The sequence below is a fragment of the Amblyomma americanum genome, chromosome 6, assembly GCF_052857255.1.
Source record: "Amblyomma americanum isolate KBUSLIRL-KWMA chromosome 6, ASM5285725v1, whole genome shotgun sequence".
NCBI lineage: Eukaryota > Metazoa > Arthropoda > Arachnida > Ixodida > Ixodidae > Amblyomma > Amblyomma americanum.
Genome location: NC_135502.1, coordinates 127,555,769 through 127,582,617, shown reverse-complemented (window position 1 = coordinate 127,582,617; position 26,849 = coordinate 127,555,769). Strand labels below are relative to the sequence as shown.

Genomic DNA, 26,849 nt, shown 5'->3' with positions numbered 1-26,849 from the left:
TAAGAGTGCGTCACAAACGTTTAATGTAGAACATAGCGCAGTGTTTTGTTATAACGCTTGGGCCTACAAGTACACACGCACGCACACAGATACACACCCACGAACACGGACTTCTGTTGCTCCCGAAAGCCGAGGCGTTTCCTATGAAGCAGCGGCTCAGTCAGCGCAGAAAGTTCTTGCGCCACGCCCAACGCAGGCGAGCCGCCTGTCCCAACGGTAGGAAGAGTATGAGAGCGGCGTAGGCGCCAACCACCGCGTAGCCCCAGAGGTGCAGGGCGCGCATGGGGGTCCACAGCACGGCGTAGTCGAATGTCGGGTCTCCGCCTCCGGGCCCCGGCAGGCTGAACAGCGCGACGCCGAAGCCCGGCTGGTAGGTGACCCGGCTCGAGCAAGAGGGCACCACCAGCTCGAGGTAGTCTTCGCGCGACACCAGGAAGCGTTCCAGCTGACCTTGCTCGGCGTTTACCATGCTCGCGAAGTCGGTCGGGTTGCGCCTGTACACGCACCACGAAGGGTACAGGTTCGGCCAACAAAATAAATGACAGGAAAGAGTGGTCTCTTGGCCAGGGCACCTTTTCATTTGGGAAGCCAAGGCGCAGCCATCTTTTGTCGCAAATGCGGAGAGAGTGTATTGCAAACGAATGGCACGTCGAGCACTTCAAACCGCCTCCAGTGGAATCAGTGCTTATTCAACGTGCTGTAGTAGGATGGAAAGTTGGGCTAGTTTGGTTACGTTCATTTTAAAGGAAAAATACAGCGCGAACAGAGACGACGGACGAAGAAGGGGTGCACAACACAAGCGCTGTGTTTTGCACCTCTTCTTCGTCCGTCGTCTCTGTTCGCGCTGTATTTTTCCTTATTCAACGAGCCCGCTCCAGGAGTTATTTTTAACAGGGCGCAATGTGGCCAGTACGCCGGTGAAATAAAAGAATTTTTGGGCCTCACGCGCACTGCAAAAGCCAATGAAAAGGGCGCTCGCCTACTTGCCCATGGCCGCCATCCCCTCGGTAGAGACTGGTCAGTTCTTCGTCGACAGCTTCGAGAACGAGGCACACTAACTCTAACACACAGTGACCTTGCAGCTTTTTGAAGAAGTACACTAACAGTAACTAGCATGTTCCAAACGAATAAAATCTCCGCAAGATAAACATGAAACAATGCCACAAGGATATCACCACCGCTAAAATCCTAGCAGAAATTGCCGGGAACTGCATTTCGGGGTCCGTAGATGAAACAAAAACGCTAGAGGACATTATGCAGCCATCTTTATCGACAGAACAATGAGGCCAAAGAAAACTATGCGATCAATCCTGCTGAACGCAGACGCTCTTTATAAGGTGAGCGAAGGGGATCACGAAGCAGTTCGATATAGCGATAATTCGATACATAAAAAATTTCGATACCCTTAGAAGCTAGAAAAAAATCCACAGAGCCACATAAGGCTGCTTATGTGTGAGAAGTGCTGAGTGATGCTACGCTGCAGAATGACTGAGTCATGAGTAATGATTGATTACACGTCATGACTACGCACGCTTCGTAGGAACTCTAGACCTTACATTGGTACTTGTAACGTGCTGCGTCATGATACGTATAAGAATGACTATGCCCTATGATCATTGTACTTTTAAGGCGCCAAAACACTCACACGCAAGAGAAGAGTACGGGAAACAGCGCCACTCACAACTGGTTTAATTTGCAGAAACCACATGCATGCATATATATATACAGTCAGCCAGCGCCTGCGCAAGGAGCATATTCACACATTAAGTCGTGCACGATAAGCATCTTTCAAAAAACTGTTTTTCCTCCTTGTACAAAGGTATTGATGCTTTGCTGACGCTCAAGCTGCCTTTCTTGCTGACATAGAATGCTTCGATCAGTTCTCTTGCTTTCACATTGCTACTCCTGGCAAGAATCCGCACCATTGAAAAACATGGCTCACAAGAGCGTGAAGGGCAGGATCTGATATGTTTAAGTTAATTTGGGCCCTCCTTATTTTGTTCCACGTTTCTTTCGTTTTCCCCGATTCGCTCATTGACACAGCGCCCAGTTTGTCCTATATAGGAACGAACGCACGAAAGCGGAATTTCGTAAACTACCAATTCGGTACATCTCATGAATGGTCTGGTCGCCCATGCTTGGTAAAGCAGCCTGTTTCTTTTTCTTTTTGCTTTCTTTTTTCCACTCGAGAGCAAACACTTCCAAGCTTCAGGGGGGGCTGCGAAGACGAGTGGGACCCCATGCCAACGTTTATAGATACTTTTTTTAGTTCCCAAACTCCTCCGCTGAAAGCGGGCGCTACAGTCGAGGTTTGCGCGGTCGCCGGCGCGCGCGCGGCCCCTCTCCCGCCGTTACTACTTAGCCCGTGCACGCGTTTGTCGTTGCCTTTTTTTTTTGTTCATTTGTGTTCCTGTGCGCTCTGCGAACACGTGGTGCCCATCATGCACTCAGAACAACAAACGCCGTGAAGCAGCTTTCGAGCGCGACGATGCCAACTTGCCCGGCTGTACTAGCGGGCACAAGAGCAACCCGGAGACTTTTTTGCCCCGCCATCCGATCCGGTGCTTCTCGGAAGGTGGGTTCGAGCTATTCCGCGTGCAGTGCTCAGCAAGACTTGCAAGGTGTGTGACGTACATTTTGTGGACATTGTGAAGACTTACAAGCATGTCATTGACGGTCAGATTGCCGAGATGGACAGTGGGTGTTGGGCACTGAAGCCTGATGCAGTTCCGTGCCAATTCCCGAATGTTCCGAGCTATTTATCGAGAAGAGACGGCGGTCGCCAAAAAAAAAGACCCAGCGTGCCTATCAATGCGGCCCCTGCTAATGCCACATTTGCGGAGTCCCACCTAGAAATTCCTGAAGCATTGTCTGATCCCGTGCAAGGCATTGATTTCGCACAGATTGTGGAAAAGAGCTCGTCGATACAGCTTCCGAGAAACTGGAGAATGGCGGCCCTTGAGGAGGAGGCGGGAAAATACAAAGAGGTTGTCTTTTATGACGCCGGGATGAAGAAAGGCGTTTATACCATCCTGAAAAGTGTCGTATTTCGTGAGGACCTGACCTACGTTGTCCAAGCAAATGGAAGGTTGTTGTACAAGTGGGATGCGGACATTCAGGTTTTTTCTTTGAAAGATATAGAGGCAATTTTGCAGATCGTGCACAGAAAGCAATTTTGCCGTGGTTGCTCTGACTTCGATGTCGCCAGCTGCAGGAGCGTGGCCCAAAATGCTACAAGTACGCTCTACCATAAAGACTGCACTGTTTTGACAAGTGCAGACAAAGAAGTGTGTGCTATGTGCACCAGCTTGGCAAAATGTTTGAAGCGGAGGGCAACATCGACACGACCGAAGAAAAAGGTGCCTGTGGCAGCAAGTGTGCTGAGAAAGCGGCTAATCCGTGCCACTGCAGCACGAGAACGAAAAAAGCAAGAAGTGAAGCGGCTCAGTGAGAAGCTGAAGAATGCGTTGACAAGAACTCTGGATGAAATCACCCAAGATTTGCCTGAGGTGCAAAAAATGGCCCTCCGAGCAGCTGTAATGCAGCAGGCAGCAAAATCGCCCCGTGGTCATAGATACACAGCCGACTGGCTTATGGTCTGCTTACTTTTGCGGCTAACAAGCCCGAAGGGCTACAGGGCCCTTTCTAGTATGAAAGTTCTTCCCCTTCCAAGTACATGTCGCCTCGTGCAGCTGCTGAGGGGTCTGCCGTGTGAGTACGGTTTAAACAAATTTGCCCTCGAAAGCATTCAGCTTCAAATGACAGGAAAGCCAGAACATCAAACCTATGGCTGTATAATAATTGATGAGGTGAAGTTGCGGGAAACAACGGAATTTAACAGAACATCTTTCAAATTTGATGGATTTATCGACTATGCTGATATTGCCAAAGCGAATTCTGAACAACTAGCAGACCATGCTTTAGTTATGTTCAATCCCATGTTCGATTCGTGGGTTCAGCCCATTGCAAGCTATGCCACAAAGGGAGCAGCACCAGGCTGGGTGCTGGCAAAAATAGTAGTAAACTCTGTTCTGCAGCTTCACCAGCATGGCGCCCAAGTCTTGGCTGTAATCAGTGATGGTGCTGGAAACAATAAGTCAATGTGGAAGCACCTTGGGGTCAGCGGAAAGCTTGGCGAGGCCCAATGCAGGATGGAACACCCATGCCTCCCTGACGGTGCATTTTTGCATTTCATATGCGACATGCCGCACATAATCAAGTGTGTCCGAAATCATTTGATGAAGCACAAGTATGGAGAGGTAAGCTATTATAACCACCCCTTCTTATTATGTGGAGAATTGTTTCTTTTGAATGAGCATGTGTGCCTTGCTTTTATTCCCTGCAAACGTGGCAATTTTATTGCAGATCGGGGACCATCGAGTGAACTACCATCACTACGAGCGGCTTTATGAGGAGGAAAAAAAGGCTGAGATTAAAGTGGTGCCAAAACTGACAGAGTATCACGTCAAGCCGCAGAGGCTTCAGACCATGAATGTTCGCCTGGCAACACAAGTACGATATTTCAGATGCCTTTCCCTGCCAACATGTTATTACTCTTTCCAGATTAAATACTGCGTATGCACGCTCCTACCACAGACAGTTCATATTTCCAGTGTGGGCAACGTTTATTGATTGGCAAACAATATGTTAAGCTTCTATATTCTGAAGCTTGCTGACTTGTAGCTGTAGTAAAATCAGGAAACTGTTTTTCAGCTTTTCAGCCGCAGTGTGGCGACGGGGTTAAAGGTCTACCGGCAGCTAAAAGTACCTGACTTTGCCGACAGCGCAAAGACTGAAAAAGTTACTTTGCTGCTAAATGATCTTTCTGACATCCTGAATGCCAAGATTCCTCAAGCTGGAATAAGAAAAGGCTCTCCTAAAATTAAGGTAATCAGTTTCTGTGTACTCAGTTTAAAAGAATCAATCAGAAATCTCTTAATGTGAGAAGAAAAAATAATAATTTTTATAGTATAATGCACCATTTCTGTTGTAGTTTAATATTTTTTTTTCATCTACACACATTTTTTTCAGTTTTTGGAGGAATTCCTCGACATGATGAACCGGACGGAAGCAAGAGGAAATATCAAACTCATTGCATCAAATCAAACCGCTGAGTCCCTGCGGGTGACATTGATGTCAGTGCTATCCATTATAGACTTCCTACACAACAAGGGCGTCAGCTATATTCTCACAGTGAAGTTAAACCAAGACCCGCTTGAGGTAATTAGACTGGCACGTTGAATAAGCCTAGAAATGCTCATATATAATGTTTTTTTTTTTATTCCAGAGATTCTTTGGCCTAGTGAGGTCATTTGGAGGTGACGAAGACCACCCTACAGTGACCAAGTTTAGCCAATTATTTAGGTTGCTTTCTCTTTACACACCTGTTGAAGTAGCTGTGAAAGGGAACTGTGAGATGGGAACTGATCGTGTATTACTTAGTGCCTTCAAGAGCCTCGGAGAAAAGCGTCGCGACGCCCTTATCCAGAAAAAGGCTATGAAAGAACAGGTCTGGCAGGAGCTGATGATACCTTTCAGGGACCTCTCCAATGCTTCCAACGACAAAAGATGCAGTGTTCCATCACCAGAAGAAACAGCCTTGTACTATTTGCAGGCTATGTGGCTTTCAAAATGAAAAAGAAAACGCAATGTGAACTCTGCAAAGCGGACGCACTTGGCACGAAGGATTCTCTGCCGCGTGAGGCTATGCTCATTATTGAGCGTGAATATGTCAGTGGCAGTCTCGCGTACCCTTTCGAAAAGCTGTTTGCCTGTGTAAGCACGGTAGAGGGCACTATAAAACAGGCTAGAAAGGACGAGTTGTTTGGCGACCTGTTTTGGAACGTGCTGGATTCTCTTGTAAAAAAAGGCACGAATGGTGTTGGTTGTCCACAGCATGCTGAGATGTTCACAGCTCAATTAATTTACTTTTATTTAGTGACGCGCATGCACTTCTTTGCGCGAGCAAAGTGCTTGGAAAATAGTAGCGCCGTTAGAGCTCAAAGAGAGCGAAAGAAGGCGAAGCTTGTCTGACAAATTAATGGACAGCAAATTTGTCAGCAACGATGTTTAGTGGATTTGTGAATAAAATTTTTTATTTAAATGCCAATGGCCTTGAGTTACTCTTGCATTTCGCCCACACCGGTATCGAACTCGCGGCTTTCGGGAAAGCAGCCGCGGGCCGTAGCCACTGAGACAGCTAGCAGCGGGTTTTAGTTGCACCAGTATTGCTGTAATAAAACTTAAAAGTAATTTTGCTCGAAATGCATGACACAACAGCCAGTCGCGAAAATGTGGTTCGGCGGATAATCCGAATCTATTGAAGTAGCAAGGTTAGGTTCATCTCACGGGATGCAGAATCGAAGCATGCATTTCGTCATTGCCTGTACAAAACGGCCGCTTGCGACACTGCTCAGAATACCGCTCTTAACTTCGCATACGCGCTAAGCACACATATGTTACAAAATACCTCCGGGCAAGAGCCGGAAACAAAAAACAGCCGTCGCGCAGCGATGATTCGAATGCGAGTGCTCGTGCCAGCACGCTGCACGCTAGCAGACGACTCTCGCTCTCCCCGCTCAACCCGCGATTGCAGCGCCGCGGTGGCGGGGACGGCGACAGGCCGCCCGCTCCCTACGGTCGCTGCGAGGAGTTATGGAAATAAAAAAGTATCTATAAACGTTGCCCCATGCCTGCTCGCAACCTTTTTCAGGTTGTGGGCAGCAGGCATGGGTGATAGTACACAGGTGATAATACGCTACGTTTCACGTCATGACTACGCTACTTGTATGAAGTGCGGAGTCATCCTACGTTCCAAACCTAGTGTTCTGAGTCATATTACGTTGCAGAATGATTATCAGTTATGAGTCATGACTACGAACTTTGTACAAACTCTACACACCTTACATTGCATTACTTGTAAAGTAAGATTCACTAGTCATGATTCATGACTTTCATAAGTACGTTACGTTCATTGTACGTTACGTTGCATCATTCAAGACTTACATGTTCGCTTACATGTGTTGTGACACCGGCATTCTGAAATCCTCCGAATTTCACACAATAGGCGGTGACGCTTGCTTTAGTGCTAATGGGGCATATAATACCTTCGCACTAATACACTGCACCCAAACCAGTGGCGCGACATCAGCCCAGCCCTGCCCTGCCACAAACAGAATCAATTACGCAACCTTCTTCAAAGTTACAGCGAGTGTTTCTCGTCGTCATAAAATGTCTGAAACGCCGATTGCCAAACATCGCACTGCAATCGACGAACAGACCTCGCCGACAAAGCCCCCACCCACCGTGTGTCGCCGCTAGAACACCAAGCCATACGGGACCGAGTAGAAGAATTGCTCGGCGATGACGTCATTCAGCCGTCGAAAAGCTCGTGGGCAACATTGGTTGTTCTGGTGAGAAAAAACGACGGCACATTTCAGTTCTGCGTCGATTACCGCTGCTTGAACAACATTGCGAAGAAGGATGTCTACCCGATCCCCCGCACAGACGACACACTCGACCGGCTCTGTCAGGCCAAGTACTTCTCATCGATGGACCTCAGGAGTAGCTACTGGCAAATTGAAGTCGATGAAAGAGACCGAGAGAAGACCACATTCATCACACCGGATGGCCTTTTAGAGTTCAAAGTGGTGCCATTTGGACTCTGTTCCGCGCCAGCAACTTTCCAGTGGCTATTAAAACAGCGTTAGCAGGTCTGGAGTGGCAGATTTGTCTAGCATACTTAGGCTAAATGACGTCGTCTTCAGCTCGAACTTTGATGACCACATAAAAAGGCTCCAAACAGTGCTTGAAGCAATCAAGTGGTCCGGGATAACCTTCAAAGTGCCACTTCGCCTATGATGAGCTGCTGCTACTGGGCCACATCGTAAGCAAGGATGGAGTACGCTTATGCCAGCAGAAAACTGCAGCTACCGCACACTTTCCGCCGCACACCAAGAAAACCGTGAGCAGATTCCTCGGACTGTGCGTATCACCAGCGATTTGTCAAGAATTTTTCGCGGGCCGCCAAAACTCTGAGGCAAGTCACAAAGGCAGACGCGCAGTTTAAATGGGAAACGCCGCAAGTGGAAGCCTGCAAGGAACTTGAGCGTCGTTTACAATCCCCTCCGGTACTCGGCCACATTTATGAATACGCTGAGACTGAAATTCATGCCGACGCAAGCACTGCGGGCCTAGGCGCCGTCCTCGCCCAGAAAAGCGACGTACTGGAGAAAAAATTCGCGTATGCTGGCTGTTCTCTGTTGAAGGCCCAGAGTAACTATTCGACGACCGAGAAGAAGTGCCTCGGCATTGTCTAAGCTGCGTCGAAACTCCGCCCCTACCTCTACGAACGACCATTTAAGCTGGTCAGCGATCAGCATGCACTGTGCTGGCTTTCCAGTTTGAAGAACCTGTCCGACCGCGTCGCTCGGTGGAGCCTGCGCCTCCAGGGATTCGACATCTGCGCCGTCTACAAATCTGGACGCAGGCACACCGATGCTTACTGCCTATCCGCCCCTGCCGAGAAGCCGCCAGAAGATAACGATCAGGGCGCCTTCTTGGGACCGATAGCATCCGCTATTTCGCACAACACCAACGCGCGGACTTGGACCTGCAGCATCTCATCCGGTATCTGGAAGGCAATGCTTAGCCCCCAGCAGCGTTCAAGCGTGGTTTTGTCATCTTTCTGTCTGCAAAATGGCACGCTCGTGAAGAAGAAAGACGCCGCCGATCAGGCCAACAGACATTTTTAGGCCTATGCCACCCCCGTCCTTTCAACAGATTGGAATGGATCTCCTCGGCTCCTTCCCTACGCCCACATCGGGCAATAACTGGATCACCGTAGCGACCGACTACTTGACCCATACGCCAAAGCTCTGCCGAGCAGCGCTGCAGGGAAAGCCACAAAATTTTGTCGAGCAGATCCTTTTGCGCCACGGCCGAACTCACCATTCTAAACTACAGCCACACAAGCCGCCGGCGAGGTACTGCGTACCATGAGCAGACAAACGGCCTTACGGAGCGTCTGAGAAAACAGGCTAGCCATCCTCCTCTAGCTACGTCGTCTTTGCGTATAACACCGCGGTTCAATAGACGAGCCAGTTTAGGCTATGGCAGGGAGGCAACCACCCAAACGTCATCGATAAATACAACGTCGACGTCGCCGCCTACCTTCAGCGCACAGAAGCCCGACGACTTGCCTGCTACGGATCAAGGACCAACAGCGCACCGATTCCCGACGCTACCATCTATGCCGACGCCTCACGGAATATGAGCCCGGTGAACACGTGTGTGTGTGAACGTCCGTTCGCCGCCGTGGACTAAGTGATACGCTTTTGCGCCGCTACTTCGGCCCGTACAGGATTCCTCGTCAAATCGGACAACTTGGCTACGAGGTCGTCCCCGATGGAGTTACAGCATCGGAGCGGCGGCGTTCACGCCCAAAAGGTGCGCATGTCGTGCTCCTGAAGCTTTATTATAAACTCTAACGTACGCCTTGCATTTGCAGTCTCAGTGTTGTTTTCTGCTGTGTTTACTTGTCGTATTTATTTCTTTTTGTTGTAAAGTATGGGCCCGATGTTTATTTGAGAGGAGAGTCATACCCCGAACCTCAGTATTTTTTGGTCGTGCACGCTTAAAGCCGCCTTCCGACGGCTTTATTTTGTTTGTGACGCGGGATACGACGAGAGTTATCTCGATTGATCACGATCACGCGCAATATCTTCCACATTTTTTTAGATTATTATAGTTTTTTTTTTAACTTGAAGGCTCCTTGTCAGTTTGAATTGAGCGCGGCCAAAAACTGCAGGCATTCTGTTCGTCGGCCGTCGAGCACGCTTGCGGCTGTCGCCGCCGCCCAGTCATTTAGTTCATTGTGGGCGCTGGTCAGCCCAATAAACACCTTCTTTGCCTTTCTTTGTCTTCCTGACTGCCGAACCGCTGGGCGATACAGCAGTCGTAATATATACACGTGCTAATTTATTACGTTATCTATATGCAGGTCCCAATTCACACGTTTCAAGATTATACCTAGAGTTTTAGACCCACTAACTTTATCGATTTCATTGCCATTTAGAAAAAAGGCAGGACTTTGAATTATACTTTTACCCTTGTCATGAAGGATAACAGCCCGTGTTTTTGAGGCATTTATAATTAATTCCCCACTAGAAACCCAGTCAGCTCAAACATCAATGCTTAATATCTGTTACTGAGCAATCGCTGGATGTTTTCATGAATAGTGAAAAGGCTGGTATAATCTCCATAAGTAATTAATTTTAAAGCCAGGTCTAACTGCATAGAATAATTCATGTAAATATTTAACAAATACGAACCTAGGATCCTGCCCTGGGATAGTCCATGTGAAATTATTTGAATAGTTGAGACATCATTATCTTCTGAAACACACTGGTAACAATGACTTTTTTTAATTGCGCAAACGTTCCTTTCCGCAAAAGAGAGTCATACACACATATGCAGGCCTGTGTCGGCTACAAATGCCAGCAAGGACTGGTTTTGGGCCCCATGGGTCCACATTCGTTTGTCTGGTGGTCGGCTGGCGTGGTAATCTTCACTGCCGAAGTGTCGCTTTGCGTACCACCCGAAGTCCGGAGCAAGTTAGCAAGAGCGAGCAAACGTCGCCTCTGTAGTGCTTGGGGCAGAAGGGGCAGGTCAGAAGAGACTACGTTGTACAGGAAGCCCTGGCCGCAAGCGTTAGCGCAGCACCCACCCGGATTTTCTGTGACGTCAACGCCTCACGGCGTGTTAAACAGCCGGGAAGGTTGGATCCACGCGGTGGAATTTAAGCACCCCTGAAGCGGCGGAGAAATTCTTTCCCGGCAGTATGGCGTCTCCTGCGGATGACTTCAGTACAGGCAGCGGGTATGCGACTTGCAGTGGAAGGGGCGCATAGTCCGCTTCCCTAGGATGGTGCGCAGTGCGTGGAGCCCGCTCAACTCGGACAGGGCATGGATATGACTGCACAATGGTGCACACATCGACAACAGTGCCCAGGGGACTGGCTACGCGCCGTAGAGCCCGAACTGCTTGTGTGGAATCTGTATATAGAAAAAGACGGGGCGATGATGGATTACAGAGGCGGTCTTTTGCAGGAGACAAACCGTCGCGAATGGCAATGAGCTCTTCTATCACATAAGGAAGCGACGTTCCTGCAATATAGGAACATGTCTGGCGTACATCAGCGAACGATGGAGACAGGAGATTGGTGTGCACATTGTGGTCATTTGTGCTTGCGCTCACGTAAGCTTGATGCGCGCCTATGGAGTCTTCTGGGGTAGGGGGCTCTGTTTCAGTCACTCAACGATGAGCGTTGCGTGTGGTACTTAGGGGTCGGTTGTCGATGACCTGGGGACGCTGCCAAGGAGGGCCAAAGTAATTTGCTAAAGCAGATGCTGCAGGGGGTGCTGATAGTTTCAGGTTGCGCGCGCTACGACGCTGCTCCACGAACTCATCAATGGTATTCAGGTGAGCTTCCGCTTGTAGTGTGTGAACGGTGGTCAAGCGAGGAAGGCCAGTGATATCCAGCATGGCCTCTCGGTTGACTGTTTCCGAGTGGTCCCAATCGCTTATGGTAAGGCGTTGGAACTGGGCTTGATAAACAAGCCACGCGTACAAGCTGCCTTCTGTCGTGGAGACAGATCCCATGGTGCTGCAGATCCAGAGCTGTCCATGTCGACACCTAGAACCCGCAACGACGAGGTTATAGAGAGGCGTTGGTCGTTTCAGGTCACCAGTATAAGGAGTAATGACTCAAGTGGTCTTAAATTAAGCCAAGGGGCTTTCCGCGAATATCATGGTACCCCAGCTTCCCTATTGGTAGGTTCCTGATCAGGGAGTCAAGGGTCTATGTAAAATGCGATAAACTCCTAGTACACTATTAATAACTTTGTGCGGGCTAGTTGGTGAATCCTCGTGGAAAGCGGCAGCGCGAAGCAGCAAGGACGGAAGAGAGAAACGAGAACACAGGAGAAGTGCTGAACTACCAACTGAATTTTTATTGAGAACAGGCTACATTATTTACAACCCAACACATCACTTGCCCAGTGACAGGAGCAACCAAGAATGTGCAACGAGTGCCGACGCACCACTCAACTTTATCACTCGAGGCCGGATACCAGCAACCAGATACCGCCACTGAGGCGTGCTGTACGAGATTTCCTTACTATGTGCCAGCTCCTACATTGAGCAGACCGGCCGATATGTGAACAAGAGAATAAGAGAGCAGAGTCTTTCTGTTAACAGTAACGCGGGCCGCCATCTTGCGGACCATTGTAAGAAATGCAAAAAATTTGACTGCGTTTTTCTTGGTCAGAATGCGCTTTCCAGTGCTGAACGTTGTACCTTGAGTCAGAGAAGGTTACATGCGAAAGAAAAACTTCAGATGCAAGGTTGAAGCGTGACTTCTATCTAGAGGCCGTGAATGGTGTGTAAATACGCCATAAATCTTTTTGTTCAGTACAGAATTTGCCTTTCTAGATGGCGGCATCAAACGATATCATGCTTTTGATTTCCCATTTCGTTGTTGTTGTTGCTTGTATTTTATTTTGTTTTCGTGGAGGGTTTTCCTTGGACTCTGCTTTTGCTTCGACCGGTTGACTGCTTTTGCTACGACGTGTTGACTCTACTTTTGCTACGACGTTCGAACTCTGCTTTTTCTATGACGTATAGACGCATTCTGTACTTATGCACTTCAGTCCTCCCTTCCACGTTTGGTGGCACCCCCTTTAGATGGTTGCCGGTATCCGGCTTCGAGTGATAAAGTTGAGTGGTGCGTCGGCACTGGTTGCACATTCTTGGTTGGTCATGTCACTGAGCAAGTGATGTGTTGGATTGCATATAATGTGGCCTGTTTGCAATAAAAATTCAGTCTGTAGTTCAGCGCTTGTCCCGTGTGCTCGTGTCTCTCTTTCGTCCTTGCTGCTTCGCGCTGCCGCTTTCTTAGTGCTTCAAATTATAGCTCGTAGAACGGCTTTTTCTAAGTCCATGTTGAAGACGTCCTGAACTTTGCTGTTGCTCTGAAAGGTATCGTTCCTAATGGTTTGATTATAGGATGACGTTGCACAAGTTTAACCTTCGTAAGCTCTACAGTAACCGAAAGGGAATCTGGCTGCCCCGAATCCTGCTGCAGGATCAGTCCTTGGGGGCTCTCTCCTGCAAGTTACCCCAGTTTAGAGATGACGATGGGAGTCTCGCGAACAGTTCTCCAAGGAGATGAGGTCATTGGAGTTCATCCGGATATATGAACGAAGAATTGCAGTCATTTACCATGTCAAAGACAATAGGATGCACGTTCCGGAGCTCATACGAGTTCCTTGTTCAAAACGCAACGAACAGGGAGAAGTCGTTAAATTAAATACAGAACATATATTACAGGTGGCTCCGTAGAGTTGTGCGGCTGCCTTACTGTCCGCAACGAGTGAGTTTCCGAGTGAGTGAGTTTCTCGACCTCCGAATATCCGAGTGAGGGAGTTCCTCGTGCTGGGCCCGCATATCAGCAATTGCTCTCCAAGGTGAACACCCCCGGAAATACAACTCAAGAACGCACCGCCAAACACCTTTCAAAGGAGGCCCTTGAGCCAATGATGTCGGACTATTGTCATGACGTCGCGGTCAACCGCCTTCCTCCTGCCCAATGTTATCGCATGTGCCTCGCAGATGCACGGCGAGGTATATGTCTCGTGTTCGTTTGCTCTGCGTTGTTGAATCACGGCTGCGCGCCGCCCTCACCTGGTGGTCCGGATGAGAGCGGACGAGAGCTCGTGCGCCGAGAAGATGACGTCGGGGCTCGTCACGGCCACCGTCCAGTTGAGGCGCACGTCCAGCAGTGGGATGACCGGCGCGTGCGACAGCATCACTCGGACCGAGCTCGTGCGCGTGTCCCGTGGTAGCACCGCGCCCTGCGGCAGCTGCTCGTAGACGAGCGAGTCCACAGGGAAAAGCTCAAGGCCGCCGGGTAACGTGCGCGGCTGGGCGGCCCCGAACTCTCGGCGGAACGCGCGCGCCAGGAACACCGTGCGTGGGTCGTCGGCGTCGGTGCCCACATCCAGCTCACCGGGAACCACCACCGGCATGCTGCGGGAATGCGGTCCGTGGTGATGAACGTCCAGGAGCTGACGGCTCGAAAAGCGATGTCTAGACACACGAGTGTTAACGCGTAACTCGGGGCCAGTTCGTAGCCATCTGGTAAAGGTAGGATTATCTCGGAGGACGACGTTGACGGCAGATTATGTAAATTTTGAGGCGGTGCACACCTTGCATGCGCATCTTTTTATCGTGTCTTTTCCCTCGGGCCATATATCTGAGAAACCAGATTTGCTGAAATGCTGTGAAACGTTGGATGCTGCCGATACTAAAGTGTGTTCCCATCGATAACGCTTGCCATTGACTGCCACAGAAGATCATGTATTCTGTCGATGATACCTTGATAGTCCAACACTTCTTCCGCTTCTTCCAACACACTCCCATCTGCGCTGCATTCTACGTCCCGCACGCTATATGCAGCCATTCATGCGGTGCAAACATTTAAGGACATGGGTACCCTTTATTGCTAGCAAGGTGAGCCTTGACCGGGACTGTTATCCCTGTAGATCCCTTATTGCGGACATTGAAATTTAGCGGGCGAAAATCTTACAAGCGGTTCTTAAAATGCATTAATCAGTTTGAAGAAATAATAAACAAACATATTGTCAAGAGAAGTTCATGAAAACACGGTGAAAACCAAAGGTCATATTTTTTAGTCTTCTTTTATTAGCCCCATCATAGTATTAGTCTCACGGCCTGACACTTGGTTTCCTTAGGATTGAACTCTTCGGAAAAAACCTCCGCACCTTCCGATCAGCTTGAGGATCCAGAGTGCCACACTCCGCCGCAGTGGTAGCAGCGAAAGTGCATAGTATGCAGGAAGTAGTTACAATCCGCGTTTCGACAGACACCCACCAGACGTTCTTCGGTTAATCTTTTTCTTTTTAAGACAAGTGCGTCCCGCAGCTGACCTCCTCACAATCTAGAGGGAAGATTTCAGCAGAAATAGCGCATGTGTTTCAAAAGTTCTGCACCATCTTTTCTACAAGTTTTGTTAGAGAAAGCCATGTCACAAACACGGCCTGCAGTTTTACCGGTCACTAATATTCGTCCCCTACAGCCACCATGTTCTGTGATGTTTTTTTAAGCATAAAATTCTTTTCAGCTCACATTCTCTGCATACTCTGTAGAACATTGTCCCAAAGTCAAGGTGATGCTGCCGTCAAATTTTCCATCAGAATAATATTCTGCAGAAAACACACAATTCTATGAGCGGAATCTAAACTAACCAACGGCGTGAATCCAGCAAGTTCGTTTGCCAATGCCCCTGACCATTAGGCCATCGCCATCTCCACAACAACGCGCGCACTGTGCTGCAATCTTCGTAAACCTGGGATACCACCACACTTTCGCAGCTGTACCCTGCACCCTCCCTACACAATTAGCGGAGTGGCCACCCAGAAAGGTTCTGTACTATCCCATTTGATGATGGTGATTGTGGATATTTATGGCGCAAGGGCATCTGTGGCCAAAAAGCGCCATGGCACAAGGTGATTTCATCTTCTCAAGGTGCGCTCAAAGACCCATTTTCCAAACATTTTCACCCCAGATGAACCGAGCACCAGCCCAGGGGAAAACTTGTACCCATTGTATCACCGGTGGGTACCCGGCGGCACTGGGGATCGAACCCCGCACCTCCCGCATGCGAGGCAGATGCTCAACCACTAGACCATCAATGCGGTTAAAAGTATGTTTTAAGCCCTTAAATATTACAGCTGGCATTTTGCTAAGCTGTGAAACTTGGAAGGGTTGCGGACCGTAGTGGAAGAAACATGGTTCTGAGGTAACAGCGTGGAGGTAACATGAAGGGATTGCTTTTTCGGACGTCAAGTGCCGGTTTTCGAAGCATTGCAACCGAAGTTTCGGCGAGGGAGGGCCACGGCAGCAGCAAACGGCTGGTGGGGGCAACTAATCAAACCGCGAAAGCATGCAGGGAGACCACCGGGCTGTCGAGCTCGAACAGAAGCGAGCGAAGGCGGTGGCACGCCCAACAGCCGAGGTACTTGGCCAGGGGACCCATTCGAAGACTGCGGCTAGCACCATTTAATAAAGCGTCCTGCAATTTGCTGTGCCAGCCTTGCAATGAGTTTCATGTTTACGCGTACTGTTGACGACCAAATTTTTCAACCTGTTCTTTGTTGACGGCTACCGACGCATGGTTTTGTTGGTTAATTAATCTAATCCCTTTTTTAACCTGATCCCGTATAGTACCAGACGGATTAATCCGATCACCCACGCCCTTAAAGGGGCTGCGAAACACCACATGAACGGATGCCGGTTACCCTTTAGATGGATTCTTTATGTCACACAGATGCTGACTCAAAAAGAATTACGAGAATCGATGCATAGGAACGGGAGTTATTCAATGAAGAAATTTCAAAATACAAGCAAACAAAATGCTGCCCTCAACTCGATTTTCGCGCAGCTTCCCATTCTCATTTCACTCTCCCAATGACGACACCCAGGGCGACTAATCAAAGCAGCCTATCTTATCACGTGGCGGAAAATCGCAGTCCATAGTTGCCTGTTCTCTGTAACTCGTTCATGCCAAGGTTGGCAGCGCCGTTTGCATGGTTACAACAACCATGTGAACGCCCAACTGACCTAGCGATGCTTCACCTTCACGTCGATGGCGCAGAAGGGAACACTGATCAGTGACGTTCCCTTACTTATGGATCCGAACTCGAACGCGAGATACTGCGACGGTGTGACAGCCTGCGCAAAATATCAGACACATTTTGCATAGCGCGTACCGCTACTGCTTACCACCAACCATCGCCCGTCGCTCTATAATCGCTCCTAGCGCGCTGGTTGGCCACGGCGAGCCAGGAGCGCGCGCTGTTGACGGGAACGTGGCGCCATCTGGCGCCACCACTCGGTGATTTTTCACAAACTGACGATGCGCACTGCCTGCTAAATGTGAAACGAACGCATCCTGCCATGGGACCGAAACGAACGCTTATAGAGTGCAATGGCTCGTTCGGATCGATTCCGCAAAGCCGCTCTCAGATACATAGAGTAGCCATAAGTGTTTAGTGCTAGGTCGTAGGATGTTTACAGAGAGGCGCAAAGTCCTTCGATGCAAAAAGTAGTCAGTGCCTCTGGTGGCGTGTTTGTTTTACTTGATTTGCAGTGCTTTTATCTAGGGCAAACAAGCTGGCTTTGTTAATATAATACAAAACACAAAAACTTGACAAAATGTATCTCTAGTTATTAACCCAATTCGCAGTATATTTACTCTTTGTCCAATCACCAAGCTAGCACAAAGTGATGTCATATCCGCTGCTAAAAACCACCACTGTATGGTGACACCGTCAGCGCTACGAACTTGTTTTTGAGAGCTAATTAAAATACTAAAAACCACAGTATACGCGGTACGACCGATGCTATAGCATCACTATAACGCATTCTATGCAACCAACTGGCAAAACAATGCACTGAAAATGTGTTTCGGGGCCCCTTTAAAGGTTCACTTAAAGAGCAATCTTGACTCGTCTTTTTACCTTGGGGACTCAATCTGCACGTTCGAAGCATTCTTAGAAACTTCGAATTATTGTCCTGTGTGGCCAATTTTCCTAATTTAAATCGGATTAAACGTCCTGGCTCCCGCCTTTTTTTCAACTCAACGCCGAAGGTAGGAAGAGTCAACCAACGCGTGGAGCGCCTTTCAGCCAGTCCCATGGTGGCTTCGCTTTCGCTTTTACTTTGTTAGGTTTCTGCGAGTTTCAGTAGCAGAGAACATAGCCACAAATCATAGGCCCACGGAAATAAAAAATACCCGTGGACCCTGATTTACGTACCACTCCGCCGATGGCAGGGCGGCAAGCCGCGATGGGACTGGCTGAAAGGGACTCCACGCGTTGGTTGACTCCTCCTACCTTCGGCGCTGAGGTAAAAAAAAAGGTGAGAGCCGAGACTTTAAACCGATTTAAATTAGGTAAATCGCCAGCACAGGACCATAATTCGTAGTTTCTAAGAATGCTCGGAACGCGGCGATCGAGTTTCCGCACCTTTAAGACACGCAGTCTTGAGACGCCGCCAAATGTTTCGAGACAGGAAGCGAGAGCCCCTAAACATACGCCGAGTCGAACGCAGGCCGCACACCGTCGGGATGCTGCCCGCACACGCGCTGCCCGGAAGCATGCGCGCAACTCTGTGCCTAGGCATATCATAGTCAGAAACTGGAGACGTTTATGGCTTGCCGCGTAATGCTGAAAACTCAAGGAAAACAGCACCGCTTCTCCGCGCTGGTTGCACCTGCGCAGTTGAGGGGGCACGGCCGTCCTCGCTCCGTCAAAGCCAGTGTGTGCGCGTCTGCGTGGGGGTTTTAAGTAGCTATAAGGGAAGGCACGATAGCTATCTTACGTGGGTGGACACCTGGACCGTGCCGTGAAGGGATCAAGGAAGCGGTGAACGGCGATGATATTTTAAAATAGCTACCGGAGCACTTCAGTCTGCTTACGAGCTATGAATTCGAAAGCTTCGTGCACAACTACTTTTTCTCTTGGTGCCTTTAAGGTTTGTGCGTTTGTTTAACTCAGTTCGCTCTGGCCACCAAACCGCTCACCATTCCTAGCTCCGTGACTTAATCGCATATATGCAGAATTGGTCATTCTCTACTTAACATTCATGGATGCCGACGAGTCCTCATAACACTACCAGTGCAGTGGAGCAGCGGTTAAGCGATGCGCCCCTGCACTGGCAGGTGGCCGTTCCTGTCACTGCTACCCGTAGAGATTGTGCGACCCACGTTGCTCTTCCCGAGCAACTTCTCGCGAAGCTGGCGCGACGCTCCTCCGAACTTACCGGAGCTTCCTCCTACTGGCTTCAGCTTGCGTGGCGCTCCTCTGAACTTACCCGAGCTTACTCTTATGGCTACAGCTTACGTGGCGCTCCTCTGAACTTACCCGAGCTTCCTCTTATTGGCTACAGCTTACGTGGCGCTCCTCAGAACTTACCCGAGCTTCCTCCTACTGGCTTCAGCTTGCGCGGCGCTCCTCTGAACTTACCCGAGCTTACTCTTATGGCTACAGCTTACGTGGCGCTCCTCTGAACTTACCCGAGCTTCCTCCTACTGGCTACAGCTTGCGTGGCGCTCCTCTGAACTTACCCGAGCTTACTCTTATGGCTACAGCTTACGTGGCGCTCCTCTGAACTTACCCGAGCTTCCTCTTATTGGCTACAGCTTACGTGGCGCTCCTCAGAACTTACCCGAGCTTCCTCCTACTGGCTTCAGCTTGCGCGGCGCTCCTCTGAACTTACCCGAGCTTACTCTTATGGCTACAGCTTACGTGGCGCTCCTCTGAACTTACCCGAGCTTCCTCTTATTGGCTACAGCTTACGTGGCGCTCCTCAGAACTTACCCGAGCTTCCTCCTACTGGCTTCACCTTGCGCGGCGCTCCTCAGAACTTACCCGAGCTTCCTCCTACTGGCTTCAGCTTGCGTGGCGCTCCTCTGAACTTACCCGAGCTTACTCTTATGGCTACAGCTTACGTGGCGCTCCTCTGAACTTACCCGAGCTTACTCTTATTGGCTACAGCTTACGTGGCGCTCCTCTGAACTTACCCGAGCTTCCTCTTATTGGCTACAGCTTACGTGGCGCTCCTCAGAACTTACCCGAGCTTCCTCCTACTGGCTTCACCTTGCGCGGCGCTCCTCAGAACTTACCCGAGCTTCCTCCTACTGGCTACAGCTTGCGCGGCGCTCCTCAGAACTTACCCGAGCTTCCTCCTACTGGCTACAGCTTGCGCGGCGCTCCTCTGAACTTACCCGAGCTTACTCTTATGGCTACAGCTTACGTGGCGCTCCTCTGAACTTACCCGAGCTTCCTCCTACTGGCTACAGCTTGCGCGGCGCTCCTCTGAACTTACCCGAGCTTACTCTTATGGCTACAGCTTACGTGGCGCTCCTCTGAACTTACCCGAGCTTCCTCCTACTGGCTACAGCTTGCGCGGCGCTCCTCAGAACTTACCCGAGCTTCCTCCTACTGGCTTCACCTTGCGCGGCGCTCCTCAGAACTTACCCGAGCTTCCTCCTACTGGCTTCACCTTGCGCGGCGCTCCTCAGAACTTACCCGAGCTTCCTCCTACTGGCTACAGCTTGCGCGGCGCTCCTCAGAACTTACCCGAGCTTCCTCCTACTGGCTACAGCTTACGTGGCGCTCCTCTGAACTTACCCGAGCTTCCTCCTACTGGCTACAGCTTGCGCGGCGCTCCTCAGAACTTACCCGAGCTTCCTCCTACTGGCTTCACCTTGCGCGGCGCTCCTCAGAACTTACCCGAGCTTCCTCCTACTGGCTTCACCTTGCGCGGCGCTCCTCAGAACTTACCCGAGCTTCCTCCTACTGGCTACAGCTTGCGCGGCGCTCCTCAGAACTTACCCGAGCTTCCTCCTACTGGCTACAGCTTGCGCGGCGCTCCTCAGAACTTACCCGAGCTTCCTCCTACTGGCTTCACCTTGCGCGGCGCTCCTCAGAACTTACCCGAGCTTCCTCCTACTGGCTACAGCTTGCGCGGCGCTCCTCAGAACTTACCCGAGCTTCCTCCTACTGGCTTCACCTTGCGCGGCGCTCCTCAGAACTTACCCGAGCTTCCTCCTACTGGCTTCACCTTGCGCGGCGCTCCTCAGAACTTACCCGAGCTTCCTCCTACTGGCTACACCTTGCGCGGCGCTCCTCAGAACTTACCCGAGCTTCCTCCTACTGGCTACACCTTGCGCGGCGCTCCTCAGAACTTACCCGAGCTTCCTCCTACTGGCTACACCTTGCGCGGCGCTCCTCAGAACTTACCCGACCTTCCTCCTACTGGCTTCACCTTGCGCGGCGCTCCTCAGAACTTACCCGACCTTCCTCCTACTGGCTACAGCTTGCGTGGCGCTCCTCAGAACTTACCCGACCTTCCTCCTACTGGCTTCAGCTTGCGCGGCGCTCCTCAGAACTTACCCGACCTTCCTCCTACTGGCTTCAGCTTGCGCGGCGCTCCTCAGAACTTACCCGACCTTCCTCCTACTGGCTTCAGCTTGCGCGGCGCTCCTCAGAACTTACCCGACCTTCCTCCTACTGGCTACACCTTGCGCGGCGCTCCTCAGAACTTACCCGACCTTCCTCCTACTGGCTTCAGCTTGCGCGGCGCTCCTCAGAACTTACCCGAGCTTCCTCCTACTGGCTTCAGCTTGCGCGGCGCTCCTCAGAACTTACCCGACCTTCCTCCTACTGGCTTCACCTTGCGTGGCGCTCCTCAGAACTTACCCGAGCTTCCTCCTACTGGCTTCACCTTGCGCGGCGCTCCTCAGAACTTACCCGACCTTCCTCCTACTGGCTTCAGCTTGCGTGGCGCTCCTCAGAACTTACCCGAGCTTCCTCCTACTGGCTTCACCTTGCGCGGCGCTCCTCAGAACTTACCCGACCTTCCTCCTACTGGCTTCAGCTTGCGCGGCGCTCCTCAGAACTTACCCGAGCTTCCTCCTACTGGCTACACCTTGCGCGGCGCTCCTCAGAACTTACCCGACCATCCTCCTACTGGCTTCACCTTGCGTGGCGCTCCTCAGAACTTACCCGACCTTCCTCCTACTGGCTACACCTTGCGCGGCGCTCCTCAGAACTTACCCGACCTTCCTCCTACTGGCTACACCTTGCGCGGCGCTCCTCAGAACTTACCCGAGCTTCCTCCTACTGGCTACAGCTTGCGCGGCGCTCCTCAGAACTTACCCGAGCTTCCTCCTACTGGCTACACCTTGCGCGGCGCTCCTCAGAACTTACCCGACCTTCCTCCTACTGGCTACACCTTGCGCGGCGCTCCTCAGAACTTACCCGACCTTCCTCCTACTGGCTACAGCTTGCGTGGCGCTCCTCAGAACTTACCCGAGCTTCCTCCTATTGGCTACAGCTTGCGTGGCGCTCCTCCGAACTTACTCGAGTTACTACCGAGTAACCGAGTTGCCGAGCGGTTCTGGTATTAATAAATTAGGGGCATTAATAAAGAGCGCCTAAATTAAGTCTAAGGTTAGCTTGGCTTAAAATCAGCGGGAGCCATGCGTACAGTACCGCGCAAGCGCTCCGAGTGACTGTCGGATCGACCACCTGCGGCGAGTGCTGGACTCCGCATAGGCGCTCAGACCGCAGACGAAAAAAAAGAAAATTGGTTTTTGTGGAAAGTAAATGGCGCAGTATCTGCCTCGCATATGGGCGGACACCTGAATCGCTCCGTAAGGGAAGAGATAAAAGAGAAACTGAGAGAAGAAAGGAAGAAAGATGTGCCGTAGTGGAGGGCTCCGGCATAATTTCGACCCCCTGGGGATCTTTAACGTGCACTGACATCGCCCAGCACACGGGCGCCTTTGCGTTTTGCCTCCATAAAAACGCAGCCGCCGTGGTCGGGTCTGAATCTCGGGAACTCCGGATCAGTAGCCGAGCGCTCCAACCACTGAGCCACCGCGGCGGGTCAAACTGCGTTTCATCTCAGTTTCATGTCGATGCACCACACTACAGTCGACTGCAAAGCACCACGCGAACCACACTGAAAAAAAAAGACTGAAGCCCAAGTGGGGGCTTCAGCAGGCGGCGGCTAGAAAGGAAGATCAGTTTCATGAAAGCGCACTGGGGGATTCAGAGGAACAGTTAAATGTAGATGACTGTGGTGTAAAACGGCGACAGTCCTGACTCTTGTATCGCGACAGGCGCTCGTGAAACATCAGAAGCGAGTGGCGAGTCAGCGACGATGGTAACGAGGGGGACGATATTCACCGTAATTATTACGCGACTGACCAAAAGTACACTAGACGCTAGGTGGCAGTGCCTACGGCGCCGAATGTCGCCGGATGCTTCTTTTTTTTACTCAGTTTGCGATATGGGGAGTGTTCAAGAAAGAAACTAAATTTAAAACATGATTTCAAAGCAGAGTAATTCTCTTGTATGCTCCATTAATCGGTGAAGGAAGTAAAATAATGCATTTAGATGATTATTGCTCCATATTAATTAAGTAAATGATTCCTCACATGGACTTTAAAGGGCGATGTCAAGCACTTAAACTCCCAATGGGGCTAATTCTGGTTTTTAAGTGTGTGACTTGGTCACGATTGAAGTCAAGCAGTGACGATGATCTCCCTCATAAGACCGTACGTGGTCACTTGGCATAAGGAACAGCTGATGCCGTAACAAAAATAACAGTACTTAAACGGTCCCCAGTCGAACACCTCAGAATCTGAGGCAGACGCTGAATCATCAGGCTTAAGCTGAAGCAATGCTGCCATTTATGTAGGGTTAACCGAAAAGGTTCCAAAAATCGATGAATCAAAGTTGATTTTGCGGAAACGAGGCAGCAGTTTACTCTGTTCCTTATATCCCACGCTACAACTTTAAACGGAAATAAAGGCTTCATTGCGCAAGAGAATATTTGCTAGTCTGGCAGATATACAGCCAGCAGATAAAATTTATGTGCCGACTGTGGATCATCAAATGAATGACGGCACTGGGCAGGGTAGGTGGCCGGGAGCGGCTGAGAGCCACCATATAAAAGTAAGAGAATGATATATACTGTCGAAGATTGGCCACAGCTGGCTCAAGACAGGGCTGATCGGAGGTTAGTGGGAAAGGCCTGTGCGTTGCATTGGGGCGTGATGATGAACTGAAGTTAAACAAGATAAGTAAAAAAATCTTCCGTCGAAGTCGATAAAGAAGGCATATGGACTAGATGGTTTCTATAGCGGCAAGGCGCTTTTCTATAACGCCAAAATGACGGGTTAAAGCAGTCCTGTCTACGCGTTTTCGATTAGTCAGTTCACGCTAGAAAAATCTCAAGGGTAGAAAACGTAGCGCAAAAAAGTCAGGGGCACAGAAAGGCGACACCACACAGCGCAGTGTGGTGTCCTCTTTCTGTGCCCCTGTCTTTTTTGCGCTACGTTTTATACCCTTGAAATGAACCAACAAGCCCAAGTGTCTACCCTTCTAGAAAAATCTGTTCTTGCTACAGAGGCCTGTTTCGGCAGTGCCCTCTGTCATAGGCAGGGAAGGTAAAAAAAATGAACGCACTGGCGCAGAAGGCCAGCAAAGCGCTATTGTTACTTTTCAAAGCTGCTAATATGAGCGACTGCCGGTCGACGTACAGAACCAGGGTGCATTTTCCTTTCAATGGAGGCCCATGGACTGGCAGGGCTCTGTACGCCTTCCTTCTCTCTGGTCTTGCAGTCCCGCTATCCCCGCATCCTGCCCACAGGACAGCGCACGTGGCATTCATCCTAGCGGACGTCCGTCCCTTTCACTTCTTGCCCGCCGTGCTGGCTCAGTGGTTCGGACGATCGGCAAATGAGACGAAGATCCAGGGTTCGAACTCGGCCGTCGCGGCCGCGTTTCGATGGAGGCGAAACGCAAAAGGAGCCCGTGTGCTGTGCGATGTCAGCGCACGCTAAAGATCCTCAGGGGGTCAAAATTATTCCGGAGTCCTCCACTACGGCGTTTCTCATAGCCCATGTATCGCTTCGCGACATTAAATCTCCCAATTTACATTTTTGTGGCGACAGCTACATTACGGTAGCATTTCGAGCCTTCAGCGTGGCGGCGCCGTGGCAGTGGCGGCGCCGCCACCCTGTGGCTGCGACTCCACGCTGTGACGTGGCTGGTCACGAGGTACGGAGCAGCTGCCGGCGGCGTGGCGCCATGGCTGATCACGTAGTTCGCCACCTGGTTGGTCACGTGACTAGCCACGTGGTACGGAGCAGCTGCTGCTGCCGGCGGCGCGGGGCGCCGGCGAAACCGAGCTGCCACAGCTGTGCGCGTGCGCCGTGTCAAGTGGGACGAAGATGAAGAAGGAACGCCAAGCGAAACGGAGCGGCGAAAGACTGACTTTGCAATTCAACTGAGCGAGTTCCACTCGGCCAACTGTAGCTATCGCGTAACTCCAGGTTTAACCAGAGCTAAACCACCGCCAATTTTTTTTGCTCTTCGTTTCTTTGGTTTTTTTCCTGTCTCACACAACCGGAACCTTGTCTGCCGGACGGTGGTTTGCTATAATGTAACTGCCGCGAATAAGTATAAGCGCCACGCCCACGTGAAAGGAAAAGACGATCGCCGGTCTCTCTCTCTCCCAGGGCTCTCAAGCGAACCTCAGTTGACCGAGGACATCCCGCGCAGAGATATGAAAGCGAGTGCGCGCGTTAGGCGCCATGCAGCTCACACGGGCGGGTTGAGCGCGAAGACTCCTCCGAAGCGCTCCCTGAGCAGCGTCGAGTCGTTGCCCGGCAGGAGAGGCGGCTCGCCGAACAGGTCCCCCAGGAAGGCGACTGCGTGCGGCTGCACGTGGTCCAGCGCCGCGCGGAAGGTGCGCCGCACGAAGCGCTCGTCGTCCCACGCCGACGCCGCCTCGGACAGGCCCGGCGCGAAGGAGAGCCGCGAGTCGGCTACCAGGAGCAGCCGCACCTGCGTCCCACGGCCGCGCGGTCCAGACGGAATGAGGGACGCGGCTGGGGCGTATTTCTACGGCTACGCGTATTTTTGCAGCCATATTTGCAACCACGAACCGGCGCTGACAGTGCACAAAACAACATTGGTACCTGGTCTAGCTTGCGGAAGATCTGCGGCCAGAGGTAGCTGGGACAGAGCACGTAGACTCCGTAGTCGAAGATGAGCGCGTACGCCAGGAAGGCGCCCAGAGAAGCTCGCAGGCGGCCCCTGCTCAGCGCCATGTCTTCGTGATTCCTGCGGAACGCGGTCGCGGTCATCCGCCTCGGTGCTGAGAGAGCAGACTTGTGGTTGGAGCACGGGCTGCTGCTGCTGCTCGAGAGCTCTTCGTCTTCACTCAGCAGCGCGTCCACCGCCACATAGAGTTGCCACCAGGGGAAAAAAAGGAAAGGAAGCTCATGTTTAGAACAGCACCGGAAGATTTTGCTTTTAACGCTTCTTTGCGCCCCGCCGCGGTGACTCAGTGGTTAGGGCGCTCGACTACTGATCCGGAGTTCCCGCGTTCGAACCCGACGGCTGTGTTTTTATGGAGGAAAAACGCTAAAGCGCCCGTGTGCTGTGCGATGTCAGTGCACGTGAAAGATCCCCAGGTGGTCGAAATTATTCCGGAGCCCTCCACTACGGCACCTCATTCTTCCTTTCTTCTTCCACTCCCTCCTTTATTCCTTCCCTTACGGCGCGGTTCAGGTGTCCAACGATATATGAGACAGATCTTGCGCCATTTCCTTTCCCCCAAAACCCATTATTATTAATTATTAACGCTTTTTTGCCTTGACTTTTCTCTCAAAATTTATTTGTTTATTATTGTAACTTTCCAAATTATTGATTTCTACCTTCCCTTCTTTGTTTTCTCGATTTTCATACCGATCTCCTCACAATCTCTCAAAATTCGGTATTCACTTTTCCAGATTTATCAATTTTTATTTATGAACCGTTTGAGGTAAGCGTGCAAGGATTTTTTTTTTTTTGGATCTGCACCCAAATCGAACCAATCCCCCACCGTGGGTATGTGCCATTGCTTCATAGGCAACAACAACAAGGTCTTTTAGTAAGTTTTATGTATTGAATTTTCTGACATTCCCTCCCGTTTTTTGTTTTTGTTCTTTCCTCTTTAATTATTCTGATATATTGCCCAAAGCACAACCATCATCTTGGCACCAGTTTACTCTTTTTGGGCTCTCCTCACTGAACCCTGGCCTATCCCCCTTCGTGGATATGTGCCATGTCACTAAGGGCCCTGTCACACTAGCCCGACATGCCGCCGACGCCGACCCGACAAAGACACCAAAGATCGGCCAACCC

The 26,849-nt window shown here is 50.7% G+C and overlaps 1 protein-coding gene and 1 pseudogene across 1 annotated transcript; one reads left to right on the top strand and one right to left on the bottom strand.

The window, feature by feature from the left end:
* Positions 1-25,850, bottom strand: Mppe (Metallophosphoesterase). The gene is made up of 4 exons (XM_077628833.1): positions 25,640-25,850; positions 25,264-25,505; positions 13,744-14,088; positions 1-494 (listed from the first exon to the last, which is right to left on the bottom strand). Exons 1-4 carry the CDS (start codon positions 25,805-25,807, stop codon positions 161-163), a joined length of 1,089 nt encoding a protein of 362 aa, XP_077484959.1. The 5' UTR covers positions 25,808-25,850; the 3' UTR covers positions 1-160.
* LOC144094411 (uncharacterized) lies at positions 990-9,000 on the top strand (annotated as a pseudogene).
* Positions 25,851-26,849: the final 999 nt, after the last annotated feature.

Excerpts from the sequence above, each read along its gene's own strand:
- Mppe (XM_077628833.1), bottom strand. The coding sequence starts at position 25,807 with ATGACCGCGACCGCGTTCCGCAGGAATCACGAAGACATGGCGCTGAGC. Across the intron at positions 14,089-25,263 it reads TTCGCGCTCAACCCGCCCGT|CATGCCGGTGGTGGTTCCCG; the intron begins GTGAGCTGCATG and ends GCATTCCCGCAG. Across the intron at positions 495-13,743 it reads GCTCTCATCCGGACCACCAG|GCGCAACCCGACCGACTTCG; the intron begins GTGAGGGCGGCG and ends GTGCGTGTACAG.